General features: G+C 47.6%; 1 protein-coding gene across 7 annotated transcripts in view; it reads right to left on the reverse strand.

Moving 5' to 3' along the window:
• Positions 1-11,292: 11,292 nt before the first annotated feature.
• Positions 11,293-17,541, reverse strand: part of PAX5 (paired box 5) — a 136,884-nt gene continuing 130,635 nt past the window's right edge. For all 7 annotated transcript variants that reach the window (XM_058043913.1, XM_058043912.1, XM_058043910.1 and 4 more), the window contains one exon: positions 11,293-11,369. In XM_058043913.1, coding sequence (XP_057899896.1) covers positions 11,293-11,369 — 77 coding nt within the window. The remainder of the gene's footprint in view (positions 11,370-17,541) is intronic.

The following is a 17,541-nucleotide window of genomic DNA, read 5'->3' on the forward strand; positions in this document are numbered from 1 at the left end:
TGCTAAATTACAAAGACATTCCTTCAGAGGAATTATTCTATCCCTATGAATATAAAAGACAACCTCTCTATCTGGACATTTCCTGGGAAGTGAGACATTCTATGCATTATACCAAACTGCAGATATATTCACTATAATAACATTAATCACAATGACTCCATTTGTCAGTTCCACCTTAATTAAGCATTGCTGCCATATGGACAATTTAAAGAGTTATAAGAGGCTGTTTACAAGGGGGTTAATGGAGTTAGGAGTCGGAATTAAGTGATCTTCTATCAGGTGTGGCTTTCCTGGTGCTGTGAGGTGGCAGAGGCTTAACAGGAACATAGGATGGAAGGCGTGATTGGAGCATCACCCTCATGATCTAAATGCGTGACCTGCTGGCTGGGATGGAGGGCCCTGGCTTTGGCTGAAATAATTTTCTTCCCAGTACCTGGTGCAGTGTTGTGTTTTGGATTCAGGATGAGAATAAAGTTGATAACACACGCTTGGTTTGGTTGATGCTAAGTAGTGCTTATCTTAAATAAAGGACTTTTCTTTTGCCCACAAATTGTTCAATTTCCCAACAGAGATGAGGTGAGAAAGCAGCTGGGAGAAAGCATGGCCAGGGCAACTGTCCCAAACTGCTCAAAGGGATATTCTACACCACAGAATGTCATGTCCAGCATATAAATTAGGGGAGCTTGCCAGGAACCAGTCCTTCCTTCCACAGGGCTCTTGCATGTTTTAGCACCACCGTGTCTTTTTGCACATGCAGATGAGATTGCACAGCATAATGCATAAATTTATACCTTTTGGAAGTTCTCTGTGGGATTCATTCCTATTCTGTTGATATTTCTGAAAAACATGTCCCATTGCTAATTACTAGCCTTTACTTGTATTGTAGGTTGCTGCAGACTGCCAGATTCTCCCTATTTTGCTGTTGGTGGGTCAGTTTTCCATGTGTATGGTAACAAACATTGGCTCTGCAGTTTTGGCTACATTTTCAATGCTTACTGCATTGAAGCAAGGGCATGTAATTCAGTTTCAGGTGGGCCCAAAGCCTCTTGTCCAGCAGGGCTTTGGAGGGTGAGTAATTGAGAGTTACTACAAGTTTGTAGGCAGAAAGAATCCATCTAGCTGAGTGGCAGCTGGAGCATGGAGCTTGTCAGTTCACTGTTCAGTAGCCCCACTGCTTTGGAAACACTGCTGTAAAAAGACACTTCCTAGAGGCTTCAAGAAACTGCATGTACATATAAGGAATTTTCTTCCTAGGGCATTTCAATTTTTTGGGGTTTTTTTAAAGGAAGGAAAATAGGTCATGAAATCTTAGGACAGAAGCCATAAGTTGTCACCAGCTGTCTGTGACATTATTTCCAGATGTTCCTGCTCTCAGCCATCATGGCCCACTGCAGGAATCCTGGCAAAGGAGCTGTCACTTTGATCTCTTTGTACCAGCTCCTGTGTACCCACCACCTCTGCTCCTGTCGCTCCTGGCTGGACTGCATCTTGCCCTTGTCTGCAAAATCTGTTACAATGCAGAGACGTTCCTTTGCTTAACCAAGGGTCTGCATTTCCTATTCATTAAAAGTATAGATGACAATTCCCGGGCATCTTGAACAATGGCCATTTGTATGAAGGTTTGAGCTAAAACCCTATTTGCATCCTTGAAGGGCATTCTCACTGAAGAAAGCAGTATGGGGCCTAACACCTGAAGAGACAGGAGTATTCCATGCCTCTCAGTGCAATTTTGTCAGGTCTAATCCCACTGTTCTGCTACCAGCAGGCTGCCACGGCATTTCACATCCAGACGTGGAGGGGCTTAATGAGGAACGGGCACTGCCTGCCTGCTGCAGGACAGATGACTCATTTCTCTTTTAACCTAGCAAGGCTGAAAGACAGCAGAAGTACGAAAAGTATAAAAAACAGAGCAAGAAATGGCAATCCCTGCCATTGCACAGGACAGCCACGACATGGCTCCCAGTGTTCTCCTAAGTCCCTTTGCTGCTAAGCCATGAATCTCTACTGAAAGCCGACCAGGCGCTGGCACAGGCTCTGCAAAGAAAAATCAGTCTGGTTTATCTGCTCACTGCCATCCTCAAAAAGTGCTGCAGGATGCATTAAGGCAATCTTAGAAGCATAGAAAGCTGGAGCTAGGAGGAGATGGAGGAAAGCCTTGTCTCTGGGGGGACTTTGCCTGGCAACCAGTCCATGTCTCACATGGGACAGGCAGTCAGCAGGAGATCACCGAAGACACTGTACCCCACTGTCAGACAGCAAAAGATCCCTACCAACGGACTGCAGTGGGGCACTGACCTGGGCCAATGGTGTCCTGCCAGCAGGCAGGCCAGGGGCCAGGGCACAGAAACTAACTGCATCACAAGGCCTGGGGCTGTGGAAATTGTGCTTTCTGGTTGCGGGGGGAATTTCATTTGGGGCTTTTTGAAGCTTTTGACTGGAGGCCTTTTTCTGAGAGTTGTCGTTTGGGAGCTTTTTTGGAGACTTTTTGGCTTTGGGCTTTTTGAGTGTAGGGGCCTTTTGGGTCATGTGCCTCTTCCTTTGGTTCCAGCTTGCCCACTGGCTCACTACTCATTTGCCCTGGCCCCAGCCCGTGTTTTGGCCTTTTGCCGTGGCCCCACACTGCCTTTTGGCTCATTTGCGCTTATGTCTGTCCTGCGTCCCCGTGTCCCTGGCCAACGTCCTGGCTACTTCGTCTCTGCGTCCCTGCCTGAGCCCCCTGTGTGCAACTCGCCCATCTCCGAGCCAGCCCGCCCAGCAATCCCGCAGCGCAGCCCCCCTGTCCGGGGCTCTGCACTCGGCCGGGAGCGCCCCTCGCAGGGCGGCAGCGGGCACGGCCCCCGCCCGGCCGCGGTGATGCTGGGGCTGGCTCTGGGGCTGGCTCTGGGGCTGGCTCTGGCGCTGGCCCTGGCTCTGGCCCTGGCTCTGACTTTGGCTCTGGCTCTGGCTCTGGCGCTGACTCTGGCGCTGACTCTAGCACTGCCCCTGCCCCTGCCCCTGCCCCTGCCCCTGCCCCTGCTTCTCTTTCTCTCTCTGCCTCTGTCTCTGCCTCTCCCTCTCCCTCTGCCTCTCCCTCTCCCTCTGCCTCTCTTTCTCTCTCTCCCCTCTCGCTGACTCCTTTTCCATTCTCCGTCCTTCTTTTCTGTCTTTTTTAGCTCTTTGTTTTGGGCCACTACTTTGTCTTTTTGATTTCTTGTTCTCAGATACAATGCTTGCCTCGTTTGGCTTAATTTCATTCCTGGCCATTCATTTTAAAAAGAACTCCTGCAGTTTTCCACAGTGAAATATGGCAATGGCGAACGCCAGCTTGCAGCAATGAGATGGGCAGTGGCACTGGGAGGTTGTTGCTTCAGTCCACATAGGATGCGGGATGTGAAGGGCTATTCCAAAAGCTGTGCATCCCAAAGAGCTGCAAGGTGCACGTGGTGCATGGAGAATGCATCAGGACACCAGGAGAGGACCAACAGGGGTGGAACAGAATGCAACAAATCCAGCCCGGCTGGACAAGTACTGCTGTGTGAACTTGGCAATTATGGAAAACTGATTTTTGAACACCTGTTCTTCTGAAGTGCACTCCATTATACTGCAGGGTCAAGTGTAAGAATACCCACTCCACTCTGAAATACAACTGCCTTGAAGCATCCCTGCTTTATGCTGCCAGCACAGACTGCAGGCTCCTTCCCAAAGGGGAGCTTGCTGGCCAGGATGTGTGCTGCTGGTGGATTTAATTCTGCCTCTCTCTGCCCATTGTCTATGAGCCCAATGACTATGATTTTATTTATCTGCAATTATTTACTGAATTGTGAAAAGTTGTGGGAGTTCTGCTTGTCAGGTTTAAAACTGAAATGTATGGTACTGGGATGCAGACCCATTGTCCTGAGCTTCCTAGAGGACTTCAACTCTCAAAATCAATATCAATGTTTATTATAAGGAGTGTATTGCTGTAGAGAATTTAACATGGCCATCAGCTCAGTGTTCAGGTAGCCTTTTGTTTAATCCTGCCAAAACAGAATGGGAGAGAAAAAAGGAAGAGTGATAGTGAGAAAACTCAAGACTTGAGACAAAAACAGGTTAACCAAAGGATGGAGAAAAATAAAAACAAAGCCATCCATTCACCACCTCCCACAAATAGATTGATAGTGATAGCCAGTCCCTATTTGCTTCTGAAAAACTCCCTCCATGGTTTCTGTTGGTGAGTATGGCACTGTATTTTACAGATATCCTTTTGGTCAGTTGGCGTCAGCTCTCGAGTTGCCCCTCTACCAGCTTTTTTCCCACCCAAAACATCTCTCTGACCCGTGATACTATGCTAGTTTGCTCAGTGAGAGCCAGGTTTTGGTGTGTTACCAACCCTGTTTCAGCCACAAATCAAGAGCATGGCACCATATCATGAAGTAGCACCGTACGGCTGCTATGAAGGTAATTAACTCCATCCCAGCTAAATGGGGTACACAGATCACCATTAGGAATTCAGGAATAGTAAATCATTAGGGATTCACAAAGTGTGAGGGTGAAGGTCCCGGACACCTTCACTGTCATTCCCTTTGTGTCAATTGCATGGGTTTGTTGGGACTCTGAGGAACATGTCCCTGGGTCAGGGGCAGGGTGAGCTCTCCCACCCTCCAGGGCCCAGTGCAGCCCTGTCTCATCTGGTGGTCAGCACTTAGACGGGCAGAGGCTGAGGTCTTCCCATCTGTCCTACATTCTACAGGGGATTTTGGCTTGAACACAAAGGCTGCTGGGGCAGAATCCGCATGCCTGGGAGCCTCTTTCCCGACACCCTGTCCCACAGGAGAATGGCTGGCCATAGACCAGAGCCCTGCCCCGAAGCAGGGAAGGCCTCAGCCCAACCACTGTGGTCTTCACACAGGAGGATGCCCTCGGGTTCTTCTGAGCAGTGCCTGCCCCCAGTGCCCAGTGCCCAGTGCCGAGGCCTGGCTTGGAGGGTGCCTCTGCTCCATGGGGAGAACAGTCAGCCCACAGGAACACTTGAGAGCCCGACACTCTTTGCCAACACTCACCTCGTGATTTTGTGGTGGCCTGGGCTCTGCCACAACCTGGAGCACCTCCCTGGGCCCAGCCATGCTGCACTGGGCAGGGTGTCTGGTGACACTGGGCTGCAGTCAATGACCATGTCTAACGGATGCTTTCTCCTGAGGGCCTTCAATCTCCCACTTCACATGCAACTACCTGGTGATTTTTCCCGAGAAAGGCAGGACACAAGGTGAGGACAAGAGTGAAATCAGGCATTTCGAACTTAAAAAAATTACTTTTATTTTAGGAACCAATAAAATTATGGTAAATATTTACAAATAATTATCTCACATAAAGGTTACATAAAACCAAATGTCCACAAGTAACAGTCACTCTCATGAAAAGACACACAGATATTGAACTACGCCAATCTTATTGCATGTTTCTTCAACTAATCTAAAAATAAAAAGTGTTGCAGTCAACCATTTAACTTAGAATAAAATCACAAATTCCAGTATTGACAGGAAAAGAAATTAAAACAAAAAACAAAAAAACAAAACAAAACAAAAAAAACCCAAAAAAAAAAAAAGGAAGAAAAAACCCCTTTCAAATGGCCCCTCCTTTTTGACCCATGCCTTAGCACCCCTGGTCCCCAGCCCACCTCCCTTTTCCGCTACCCAAAACAAAACCCAAAATAAAATCCCCAAAATAATGTTCGACATCTTTGGCAAATTGGCACCGCTGTAATTACATTCAAATATTATAACACACAAAAGCAACACACAGCACTAAGGAAAAAACACCAAGATTTCAAGTTTGTTCTTTTCCTACTAGAAAAAAAGAATACAAAACATACACATTTTAAGAAGCATTTTTTCATCTGTTTTGCAACAGATGTTATCCCCTACTTTCAAAGGCAATTCAACTGTTATTTTTAGGATTTTTTTTTGTAAGTTATTTTTTGTTTGTATGTACTTCTCCAGGTGAGGAGGCATTTCTTTTTCTCCCTCTCTTTCTTTTTCCTCTCTTTTGAAAGAAGTAAGGTTCAATGCAGGCATTGCAGACTTTGGTGGATACAATAGATATGTATTTCTTTGATGCTAGAAGTCCCTAATACATAGTTGTTTGTCTCTAAGAAAAAAAAGTTTGTCCTTTTTTTTTTCTTGGAAAGGAATTCCATTTGCAATGAAATGAGTTTCTGTAATTTCAAAATGTACAAAGGCCACTACAGAAAGGGAAAAACCAGGACAAGATTTTTTTCCCGCAAGAGGCTGAGCAAATGGAAAGGCAGGTCTAAATGCCCACTGGCCATTTTTCCCACCTAATTTAGAGAAGGCAGAGCCAGAAACCTTGGACACAGGGCTCTGGCTGGGTGGGGTCTGGGGCTGATGCAGGACTGGGATCCACCTCCCCACACCCCCTGCAAGCTTCTGAGATACTCAAGTGTGCCTACACATACAGGTGTGTAGACAGAAATTGCTACACGCATGCCTGCTCGCCCAGCAATGCTGCAGCTGTGCCCAGCTCAGTCCTTCCAGTGTGGCTCCCCCCGTGCAGCTCCTGCACTCTGTGAGCCTTTCACGGGACCGCTGAGGGAGGCCACTGCTGGAGCTGACACCTATGCCAGCTGTGCTGCCAAGGTGAGCAATCCGGACACCACTTTGGCATGCTTTTCACTCAGCATTTGCATGCCAAGGCTCATTAACTCGACCAAGAAAAGAACACTAATTGCTTTTGATCCTTTCAGATCCGTTTGTTTGCCATACTGTGGTAACATGTACCTGTGACAGGAGCAGATCTGAGGCAGCGCAGGGCTGCCAGCCCCTTGTGCTGCTGCGGCTCCGAGTGCCCAGCGCCTCTGCCAGCGCAGGCTGCCTGCCCAGCCCTGCCAGCAGCACCCCACGGGACCACCACGCGCGCTCAGCGACGCTGCAGGGCACCTCAGACACGAGCTGCTGCTCAGCTCACATCTCATCCATGAATCCAGAACAAAGAACAGTTTTTTCCAGAGTTTGCTGGGACAGAGTTATGGGGTGGGTCAGCCTAGTGCTGTGCTACCTCTTGGGCCTCATGCTTCCTAGCGGCACATGCATGCAGAGAAGAGCACGGTACTGGGAAGGACACTTGGTCAGAGCTATGCTGGAGCAGTGACAGCTACACAAATTGACTCTACTACAGTCCACAGCTCTTGAAGCTGTGGGTACCCACGTCTGGAAATAAGCAAGAACATTACATGGCTTCCTTTCTCCTTCAAACTGAAGGATGTGTAAAATACATAAATTAAAGAAAAAGAAAACCAGGAATATAACCCTATTAGCTAAGACCAGCATAGCAAAGCATTTATCAACATCTGGTAACTGCTAAGACCTGGCACAGGGAGGCATCACACCTCCCTGACCCACCATGCTGCTGTCTCCCATTGCACTGCCCTCACTGCAGAACCAAGGGGACTCAGTCACAGGGAGTCAAGGAGGGGTGACACATTGTGAGCTCCATGTACCCTGGTGCTATTTCTTTCCTCACCATCTCCTTCCCAAGTGCCTCAAGCACGGATGTTGTTGTACCAACTGCCAGTCCAATCAGAAAACTTCTCAGACATCTTGGAAAAAACAGTCACTCTCTGGCCCCATGACACCACAGCCCCGATTGTTTTTCTACTTCAACAGTGATCAAAGAAAACTTCTGATCTGTTGATCCAGTCTTGAGACATCCAGAGCTGTGCAGTCAGTAGAGCTGCCTAACAATAATATCTTCATAACTGAACCTTCAGACACAATGATAAACAAACTCTGTGTCCACAACATTTTGTGTCTTCTTTGTTATCACAGTCTGACAGCATTTAACTGAAGGTTTCCTCGACAAGTCAGAATTCCCCTCATTCATGCAATCCTGATTCTGGCCTCTACTGACTTAGTCTCACAGCAGCATTTTTCCTCTTCACCTTTCAGATTTAATTTCTTAGCCTGTGTCAGGAATGTATTTGATAAAATTATTGCTGGAGCGTCAAGTACTGGAAAACCCTCCATCTAACCAAGCCTATAACAGAGTTCAGTGCTGAAACTGCCTGAAGGCACTTCATGGGGTTGATTTCTGCAAGGGTTTAGTGATGATTCACTGCTCCACAGGGCACTGAAGTAAAGGATTAGCAGGGCACCCCAAACCCCAGCACTGGACTGGCTGCCTCCCCTCCCTGCAGCCCCTAAGGATCATTTGCTTCCCATCTCCAAACAGTGAGGCCACAGAGGATGGATGGAGGCAGGCAATCCTCTGTCCTCCCCAGATGACCACCTTCTACCAACAGTGGCTTTCAAAGATGCTCCCCAAGGAGGAGGATTCCCACTAAGAAGACTATGGACAGAAAGTCTTTTTGAGGAAATCAGTTTGTAAATCTCAGGTGAAATATTCCCAAAACCAGAAAGTACTGTCAGAAGCGCCATTTCCAGCAGCATGGCATGAATACTCCATGGTCTAACTCGCACTGGCTGCTCCTGACAGAAAGATGTGCCAGCAGATGTGAGTGAGCCACGGCTGCCATGCTGTGGGAGACGGGTCAGGCACAAGTCCCTGCTTCACATGTGCTAGGGTGGGAGTTTGGGTTTGCCCTCAGCAGCTGCCCTTGCATCCAGAGTACCTGGAATGGAGCCACCAGTACGCCTGGCAGGCCAAGGGCTGCCCTGGTGAAACCCTTGAGACCAGTCAGGCCCGAGCACATTCACACATCCATCACCTGGAGGAAACACACCTGTCATGTCTTTCTAAAGTCCCCAGCCCAACTACAAGCACTTCTGGCATGAATATAGGTATAACATCTGCTGAAATCTCAGGTTTGATCCTCTCAACATTATCTGAATTAATGTAGCTCACACAATTCATGCTGCTGAGGAAACAAGTAAAAGTAATGTGATTGCAGGAGAGTAGGCAGAGTGGGTGAAGGACCCAGTGCCAATGAGCTGCAGTTCCCTCACTGGGCACACACACTTTTTTAGCCAAGCCTGACGGTGTCACAACAGCTAGTGTAACTCAGCACACCTCTGCTCCAGATACATCACCAGCAATGGTGGTCAAACCCTTGTTTCTCATCTTTTCAGCAAAGGCACTGGGCAGACACAGCCCTTCCTGAGCTCACAGAGAAGGTGCATGTGCTGGGAGTGGAGACAACGCACACCCCTTGGCCAGGGTCGTGCACAGGGTCCCAGGGACAAAAATGCCTTTCCAGTATTGTCCAAGGAGTGAAAGCAATCATGGGGTATGCAGAGAGTTATGAACCCAAATCAGGGCTTCAGAAGATTCCTTGTATAAATTTTCCATATTGTTATTTGTCTTTTGTTAAAAACAGGTGTGTATCAATAATTAATTGCCGGAAGAATAAAAGTAGCACTCATTTCACTGTTAAGTTTATCACAAAACTTATTTCTGAGTTATTTTAAAAGACTCTGGCTAAACTCCCTGATGGGGTTTATGAACATCATGCTGAAATGTCACTGGATGTCTCCATGCTGAGGATTGGAACACATCTGCCCAGGAAATTTGGAAGTGATGGCTGCGTTTCCATACCATGAGAAGGTGCCACTGGAGTGGGAGAAAGAATCTCTCAGCACATCAGTAGCCACTACAGATACAGATATGCAGCACAAGTGATGAGGTGGGAAGGGAAGAGAGAATAGTGTTAACTCAGCAGCTGCCAGAGAAAGGTTTGTACAGCTGGAATGGGGTGAATACCTGCTTGAATGCTCCACCACAGGAGTGCATCTCAAGTTTGACAACAACAGCCTTTCCTCTGCAGGCAAGCACCAACACAAGAGCCCAGGCAGCTCTGGGTGGATGAGGATGGTTGGGCTGGGAGTAAGGAGGCTACAGCCAGGTCTTCATCTGCAGGACCAGGGGGCTTCTCCATTGCCTTCAGGAGGGAAGGGATGGGGTCGTGCCCATCACCTTTATGTGGCTGGGGTTGTCTGTGCCTTGGTCTGGGCTAGGGGAGGCTTCAGGGAGAGATCAGCAGCTCTCCTGGCTCCATGGAGAGGCAGTGATTGGTGTAGCTGCTTAGTGATCATTCGTAGCTGATCTGCTCTCTTAATTTAGCCCCCCACAAGGTGCATGTTGAAACGTGTGACTATTAGTGCTTCCTATTCAAGTAGGAGGGAAGAAACACAGAATTAGCAGGGCAAAAGTCCCCTCAGGCATGTCTGGACTACAGAATCTGCAATGCCTTCACAGAAATGTACAGACACCCTGAAACAAGAAATTTCCCTTTCTGCTTGGCTTGGAATGTGAGTGCAGCTGCCCTCATGCCTGGTACCCCCCACTCAATGTATGCACTTAACTAAAATCGTAACCACAGTATTTCTCTGCCTTCCCCTTGGGGTTTTCATGACTGGGATTTAGCACACAATCTGCAGAGATATATGTAAGGTGTCAACTGTTATTTAGGAATTCCTTCCTGGAATTAACTTGAAACAAGTAAATTTGTTCCAGTGTTTAGTATGATGACAAATGAACATAAATTAATATTAAGCAGTAAAGTATCACAAAATTGCCTGTGTCTTTCAGTTGCCCATGTGTTTGATACCAGCATATAGCATGATCACACACAACTGTCAAATAGGATGCTCTATATAGAAACAACATCAGCCCAAAATACAGCCACAACGAGTGTTAACCTGGTTCAAAGTTGCTTAAAGCTTACTGAGTTCTTTGAATCAGTGCACCAATTTCAAAACACACTTTTGGATGTGTTTTGACTTCATTCTTGTACAGTGTTGCTGTTTATGCTTAAGCTACTCTTACAGTAATACAAACAAGCAAATATTTACAGTGGTGTGCTTGCGTAAAGTTGAGCAGACTGATTTTTTTCTTTGCCACACACAAAAAAAAAAAAAAAAAGAAAAAAAAGAAAAAAGGAAAAAAAAAAGAAAAAACAAAAGAAGAAGAAAAAGAAGACGAAAAAGAAGAAAAGAAAATTGCCTTAAGTCTCACAGCCTGTTTCAGTGTGCAGCAAGAGGGAGCTGTCCCAGGGGGAGCTGCTCACACCTCTTGCTTATCCCCAGATACAGCCATGGCACCCGCAGGCGATTAAAGCAGTAGCCAGCCGGCTGCAAAGAACATGAAGCTACCACACGTTTTTGACCACACAGAGCTTCAGGAGTGCCACTTGCTCCTGTTTCTCTGTTTGATTCAGGACCCAACCAGATTCAAGAGTACAACAATCAGTCCAACAAGCTTTAAGAGTAAAGTTTCAACGATCATGTCGCTTCCCTTTCGGAGAGGCAGCCCCGGTGGCGGCGGGATGGCAGTGGCAGTCGCGGCTGTCCCGGACGCCGTCCGTCAGTGGCGGTCGTAGGCGGCGGCCGCAGCGGGCGCGGCTGCTCCGCGGGCGGTGGCGCTGTAGTAGTAGGGGGAGCCTGCGAGACATGGGACCACCGTGAGGAACACAAAGGTGGAGAGCTGCCAGCCCGCAGTGCTCTGACAGTGGGTGGCAGAGAGCAACCCAGCCAAAGCCTCAGTAAAGGCTGGGTAAATAGAATGGAAACTGCATTCATTCATTCATTCATTCATTCATTCTGCATGAGAAGGAGGCTACCGCTGCTCTGCATTGCTGCTTGCCATTCGATACCTTCTTCCATTCCTTCACTCAAAACATCAACTTCATTTACTTCATGAAAAGAAGTTAATTACTTTTCACAACTGAAAATCAAGATATTCCAACCCCAACATACTACCATGCTCCGACTTCTTTTAATTTTCCCCCTCCTTTTAGAAGGAGGAGGTTGACCCCCAAAGTATTCAAAGTATTTCAATGAAAGCACTTGTTTACCAAGAAAAGGCCTGAAAAATATTGGTGAAAATTGCCTGTCCTGCAGGGCTAAGCACTGGTGGATAGGATGATTACCCAAGGATCATCAGGAACCTGGACTATTTGTTTTAATGAGGAAGAGTCTTTGGTATCCAGAGAGATACCAATCTTTCCAGCCAGCAACAGTTTTAAGAAACCTTCCAAGCACACCTGCAATGACAGCAACTCCAATCCATCCTCAGAAGGGAATTTTCTTTCTTCAGGGTGCTACCAGTTTGGTCTGCAAGTCACCAGTTTCACATGCAAGGGATGTGAGGCACATCACAGTGTGGAAGAACCCCTCTGGAAGGACTCGTACTCAGCCACATTCATCTGAGACTGTCAGGGAGGTTTGAATGAGCAACAATGAGCCAATGTGAGTAACAGCTCCGGAGCAGTAAGGGCTGCTGGGTTTGTTGTCATGAGTGGCCCTGTCTGAGAGCTGCCTTCCATCCTAAGCTCCCTGCCTGCAACACACATGGGACAGCAGTCTATCAGACACTGTCAAAGGTCTTCACAGCCCTGGATGTGACTTGCTGCAGCAGCAGTGACTTCTGTGAGAGTCTGTCCGAATTTTCCCTCATCTGCCTCACGATTGTCATTGGGGGACCACTGAAGAGAAGACCCCCCCTGTCTAGAATCTCTGGCTGGCTCTGAAGGAGAAAAGTCACACGCCACGGGCCCTGAGAGCTGAAAGCTCAGTGTTAAGCTGTTGTTTTCACAGGTGTGTTTGCTGTATGCTAAGAAGGCAGCACTGTGCTCCGTTTGCAACAACAGCAGCTCTGGAAGCTGTCCCAGCTCTCAGCCTGGCTGGACTTCTCCTGAGTTTCGGGTGGTCTCCCACCAAAGACCCTCACCTGTTTTACAACCACCGTGACAGACAGACGGAGATGTGAGAAGGAGGAGGTGTGTGGGGAGGCAAGCTGACCAAACCGAGATGTTTGCCTGCAGGTTGTGACCACTGGACCGAGAATACAATGCCTCTCATTTACTGCTGAGAACATGGACTACCTGTTACATCTGTTCCCTATTGTATCTGTCTCCTCCCCCCCTCACAATTTTCAACAGAATTATCATAATAAAAACCTCTGAGTTAGCTAGAGATTTTGAGATCTCCCCCAACGTAACAGGCGGATCCTTGACTGGACTGGACCAAAGGACTTCATCTCTATGTTTGGTAGCTATAACCCCTCTTTCTCCTCTCTCTCTCTCTATCTTTTTCTCTCCCTTAATCTCTCCATCGCATTTTGCTGTGGTCATTCAATAAAGGTGCATTTGATTTGATTATCACTGCAAACCCCCTTGTACCGTGTTGGTTTTTGCACCCTGAGATCACCCCTACGAACCATGACAACATCCGTTCACTAGGACGGATCGTGACACCACCTCAGTGGGGACTGCAGGCCCCCTAGGAAAGCATCCATGGCAGTGAAGCCAAAGGTGCATTTTTTGGTTGTTCACTTCCCATCCCAGACTAGCAAACACTGTCCCTACAGGTCCAGTGGTTGCCCAGCCCCTAGGCATGGCCTGAGTGTAGCAGTGCCCCAGTTGTTCTAGCACCATGGCCCTGCACATCCTCTGGAGCTGCAAGGGGAACCCAGCTGGCATGCCTGGTGCTGTTGGTAACATGCTCTGAACTGAGCCAAAAGCCTTCCCCTCTGGGAGGCTGGAGACCCTCCTGCTGTCTCCTCTTATTGTACAGCCTCCCAAGGAACACTTTGCTGTTCACTCCAAAATTACCTGAGTGATTACCTGAGGACTGCTGGCTCAAAAGCCCACGCACAGAGTAAGAATCACACAGGGATTTTAGGCTACCCTAATCCCTAAAATCAGGGAAAGTTGCTGATAACCATTAGCAAAATGCAGGGCTACCTCACTGCCCTGGATCCAACAGGCTCAATCTGACAGGCAAGTCCAGCTGTTCCTTCTAGGCTGCTTTTGTCCAGAGTGGCACATCAGGAGATCAGCTCAGCTTTCATCACCAGCCTCCAGCTTTTCATTTCCAAGGGAGCACAACCTGATGCATCCAAAAAACAGAGCACAGGCAGCATTTGCTCTTGCCCAATATGTGCAATGTGCTGCTCAGCACAGTTGGTCAGAGAAGAAAACTTCGTCATGATCAGTATCCTACCACAGCATGTGGCACTGATTCTGGAACCTTGAGAGGTCAGAAACAGAGGACTTTGGCTGCTGGAATGCGTCTCCTGCACTGTGCTGTGGCAAAACAGGAGCTCGTACACAGTGTGTGGGTCTGTATTGTCCTCAGCTGCATCCTTACTGATGCAGACATCCAAAATCAGACAAACCCACTGTGAAGTATTTAAACAAACTAAAGCAATCTTCAGGAGTGTGGTCTAGCTGACTAGAAAGACAGTTTTACTGTACACAAGAATACTCAAGAGAGTCTGTGAAATCACTGACCAGGATAAACACTTGCAAAGATGTCTTTGTACAAACTCCTAGGCAGGAGCCAATCTGACCTAGGTTTATTTACTAAAAGCAAAAATATTTTAAGCCATAATCAATGGTGTTAAAGCAGATCCCTTCAGCAGGTCATCATTCCACTTATGTTTACACAAGTGTAGTCTTGTGTTATCTGTTGAGGGCACCACAACTGCTATCCTGGGCTGGACAGATAGTCTTCTTTCAGGTAACTGACATCGGGCTAAGGAGCCCCAGCCTCACAAGCTATATTTCCTAGAGAATACTGGAAAGCTTCACAAGGACAGTGAAAACCATTCTCATGGGTAGCCTAAAACAAAATGTCGTATACTTCATATCCCAGCCAAACTCAAGACATTGAAAGCAGAGAAAACTTCCCTGGTTGAATTGGCTACTCTTGAATGAGCAAAGGCAAAAGTTAACAGCTGATCAGACCTTGAAATGTGCATGCCATGTCTATCTGGGGTTTTGAGGATGTTCTTTGGGAGCTGCCCTCTTGGGATGCCCAGTTTGTTGGCCCATGTCCCCTCATGGCCAGTCCAGCTGCACTGATGTCCCTGGGGATCATGGCAGGCAGTACCTGGAGGTAAAACAGCTCACAGGCCAGTGAAGAGGCTGGTGGAATGCTGTCCTCACCCATCACAGCACCAGGAGCTCAGTGTGGAGCAGGCAGTGATGGAGCTCATCAGAGATCCCAGTCCCCACTGGCATCAGCACTAGCACTAGTCATGGCAGCTCAGCTCAGGCAGGAGGAGAAACACACAGGAGGAATCCAAACAATTTCACTCTGACTCATGGAGCAGTGTCTGGGTCCCACCAGAGCTGGATGCAGTGCTTTCTAAAGTTTTCGGGTAACTGGGGTCTTTTGGCGGTCAGAGCCTTTGTTTTCACACTCCCTCTTCCTCTACATCTGTTCTGACTCAATGCAGCTACAAAAAACCCAATATTTCTCCCATGCATTCCAAAGGCCTTACATTTCTCTCAAGTTAGATTTTGCCAGTTTGCCTTTCAGCTGTGCAATCAAATAAGCTTGTATTTAAAGTGAAAAATGAAATCACTCACTCTTCCTGTCACCATGCCCCCATCCAGAACAGACTAGTCCATCCTTCTGTCATTTTTCCTTTCTAATTCATACTATCATCAATTTACTTCTTGACACAGTCATTTCTAGTGCCTACTTGTTCTCTAATCTTTCCACAGAATCCCACAGAGGAATTGAATCTAATCCTAATTGAGAAGCTCCAAGGCCTGCCCGTGCACGATGCCTTGCCAGAACGGGCAGACAGGGCCCAGTGATGGTGCAGCCAAACCTTCCCAGCCCGCGCCAGGGACCGCATCTGCATGTGAGCAGGGACGCTGCATCAGACACAACCCACAGTGAGCAGGATTGAGACAAATGCTACAAGCCAACAAAAATTGACCTTTTTTTCTTCATTAGACAGTGGTGCTGTTATCTGTCCTTACCATGCACATGTTGAGCTGATCCTATGCTGGTGTGCACCTGTATGTGCCAAGAGCCCGAGACACGCACATTTGCCTCTCATGGGCTCATGCATGTGCCTCCGTGTGCATCCCTGCACTGTACTGCTTGCAGGTCATTTGCAGGACAATATGCAGAAAAAAGAAAGGAAAAAGATGTTCCTTCCCCGAACTCTTTGTCTGGCTAAGAGATGGAGATACCCATTTCAGCCACTGAGCCAGACCACACAAGTAGCCAGGGTTTATGTCCTCTTCCCAGCACATTCCCCCAGGAACTTGGGGACTGCCTTCACTCTTGCTGTGATTGAGGTGGGACTGAGTCATTCCCCACAGCAAACATCTCTCTGACACCAAAGAGGTGTGGGCGCCACCAGGGTGATCAGGATGCAAGAGCATGAAGACATTGCAAAGCTACAGCAGGTAACTGACTTCTTCTGCCCTTGCTTCTGTTGACCATTCTAAAGGACCATGGCTTGATTGTCTGCTCTTCCCCAGGAGCCATGGGGCACAGAATTTGGGACTGCCCAGAGAGGAGGGAGGACATTCCCCCATCTGCACTGGTTTCACAACAGCTGGGGCAGAAGGGGCTTGGTGTGTGGTGCAGAGGTGAGAAGCATCAAAGCAAGGGCAGAGCAGACAGCAGGGTAATGGTGAGTAGCTGATGTTCTGCTGGGGCCAGACAACCAAGTCCCAGTGTCTGCATGAGCATGGTTCTGCCTTCCCCCGAAGACACCACCACACACCCCTCCTTGCTACTCCACACACACAGGACAAAGACTGGGGACTAAAAACCAAAGCTTTCTCACTATTCTCATCTCTCTCTTTTTACTCTACCCAAATATAATTTTTCAATCCAAGTATCCTTTCCTCCACTTGCAAATCATGGCATTTTTGCTTTTAGCTCTTCTTTCACAGGTCTCAGACTTGTGTGATTGCTGTAGTGCAATTCTTCCTTCTCAGCACAGGGAATTAATTGAACGTAGGTGCTGCTAAGTGCTTACAGTATTACACTTTCATCTCAGTGAAAAGGAGCAGGGCTTTGTAAAACAAACTGTGTCAGGCAATGCACCAGTCCTGATTAATTTTGTCAAGGTTTCTGCTCTGAGGCTGATACTGCCAGAGCTTGTTCTCGGGAGAGAATTACTAAATGCACTCACGTATACTCCTGAGAGGAGTGGAAGCATCCTGGATATAGTTCAAATTAACCTATTCTCCACTGAGTGTGCCCAGGCTCATCACACAGCACCTTCGGAGTGTGCAGGGAGACTTGGGGCAGGTTTAAAGGCCCTGCCGCAGACTCCTCCTTGCCCTAAACTACCAGTGGGATTAGCAGGCACTAGGGAGAAGGGATTGTAGGATCAGGCTTCGAGTGTCAAAGGCAGAGCTGCGGATAAGAGGGATCTCTGTAAGGCACAAGAGACATCTGACCCATTGACTGCAGTTGATTGCAGACACATTCCTGATCAGATCACACCATGGTACTTGGACCTACCCATGGTCAGACAGGGGATTCCCTCTCCAGGAAACTCCAGCCCCCCCAGTTCTGTGATCAGACTGAACTGAAATGGTAAGTTCATCTTTAGGACTGCAGAACAAAAACTCACACTTCTTCTTTTTTTTTTAAATGCTGAAACAAAGTATATTGAAGAGGACAAAAATAAGAAAGCCAAGATTATATATTTTACATTTTCCTTAAAAAAACCCAAAAAACACATTGACATTAGAGCATGAAGCACTTCAATTTCAAGAAAGCTACAGTTTCTCGAAAAATATTATAGCCTCTGATTCTTTTTGCCTTTGCCTCCTGTAAACACATGTTC

The sequence above is a fragment of the Melospiza georgiana genome, chromosome Z, assembly GCF_028018845.1.
Source record: "Melospiza georgiana isolate bMelGeo1 chromosome Z, bMelGeo1.pri, whole genome shotgun sequence".
Classification (NCBI taxonomy): Eukaryota; Metazoa; Chordata; class Aves; order Passeriformes; family Passerellidae; genus Melospiza; species Melospiza georgiana.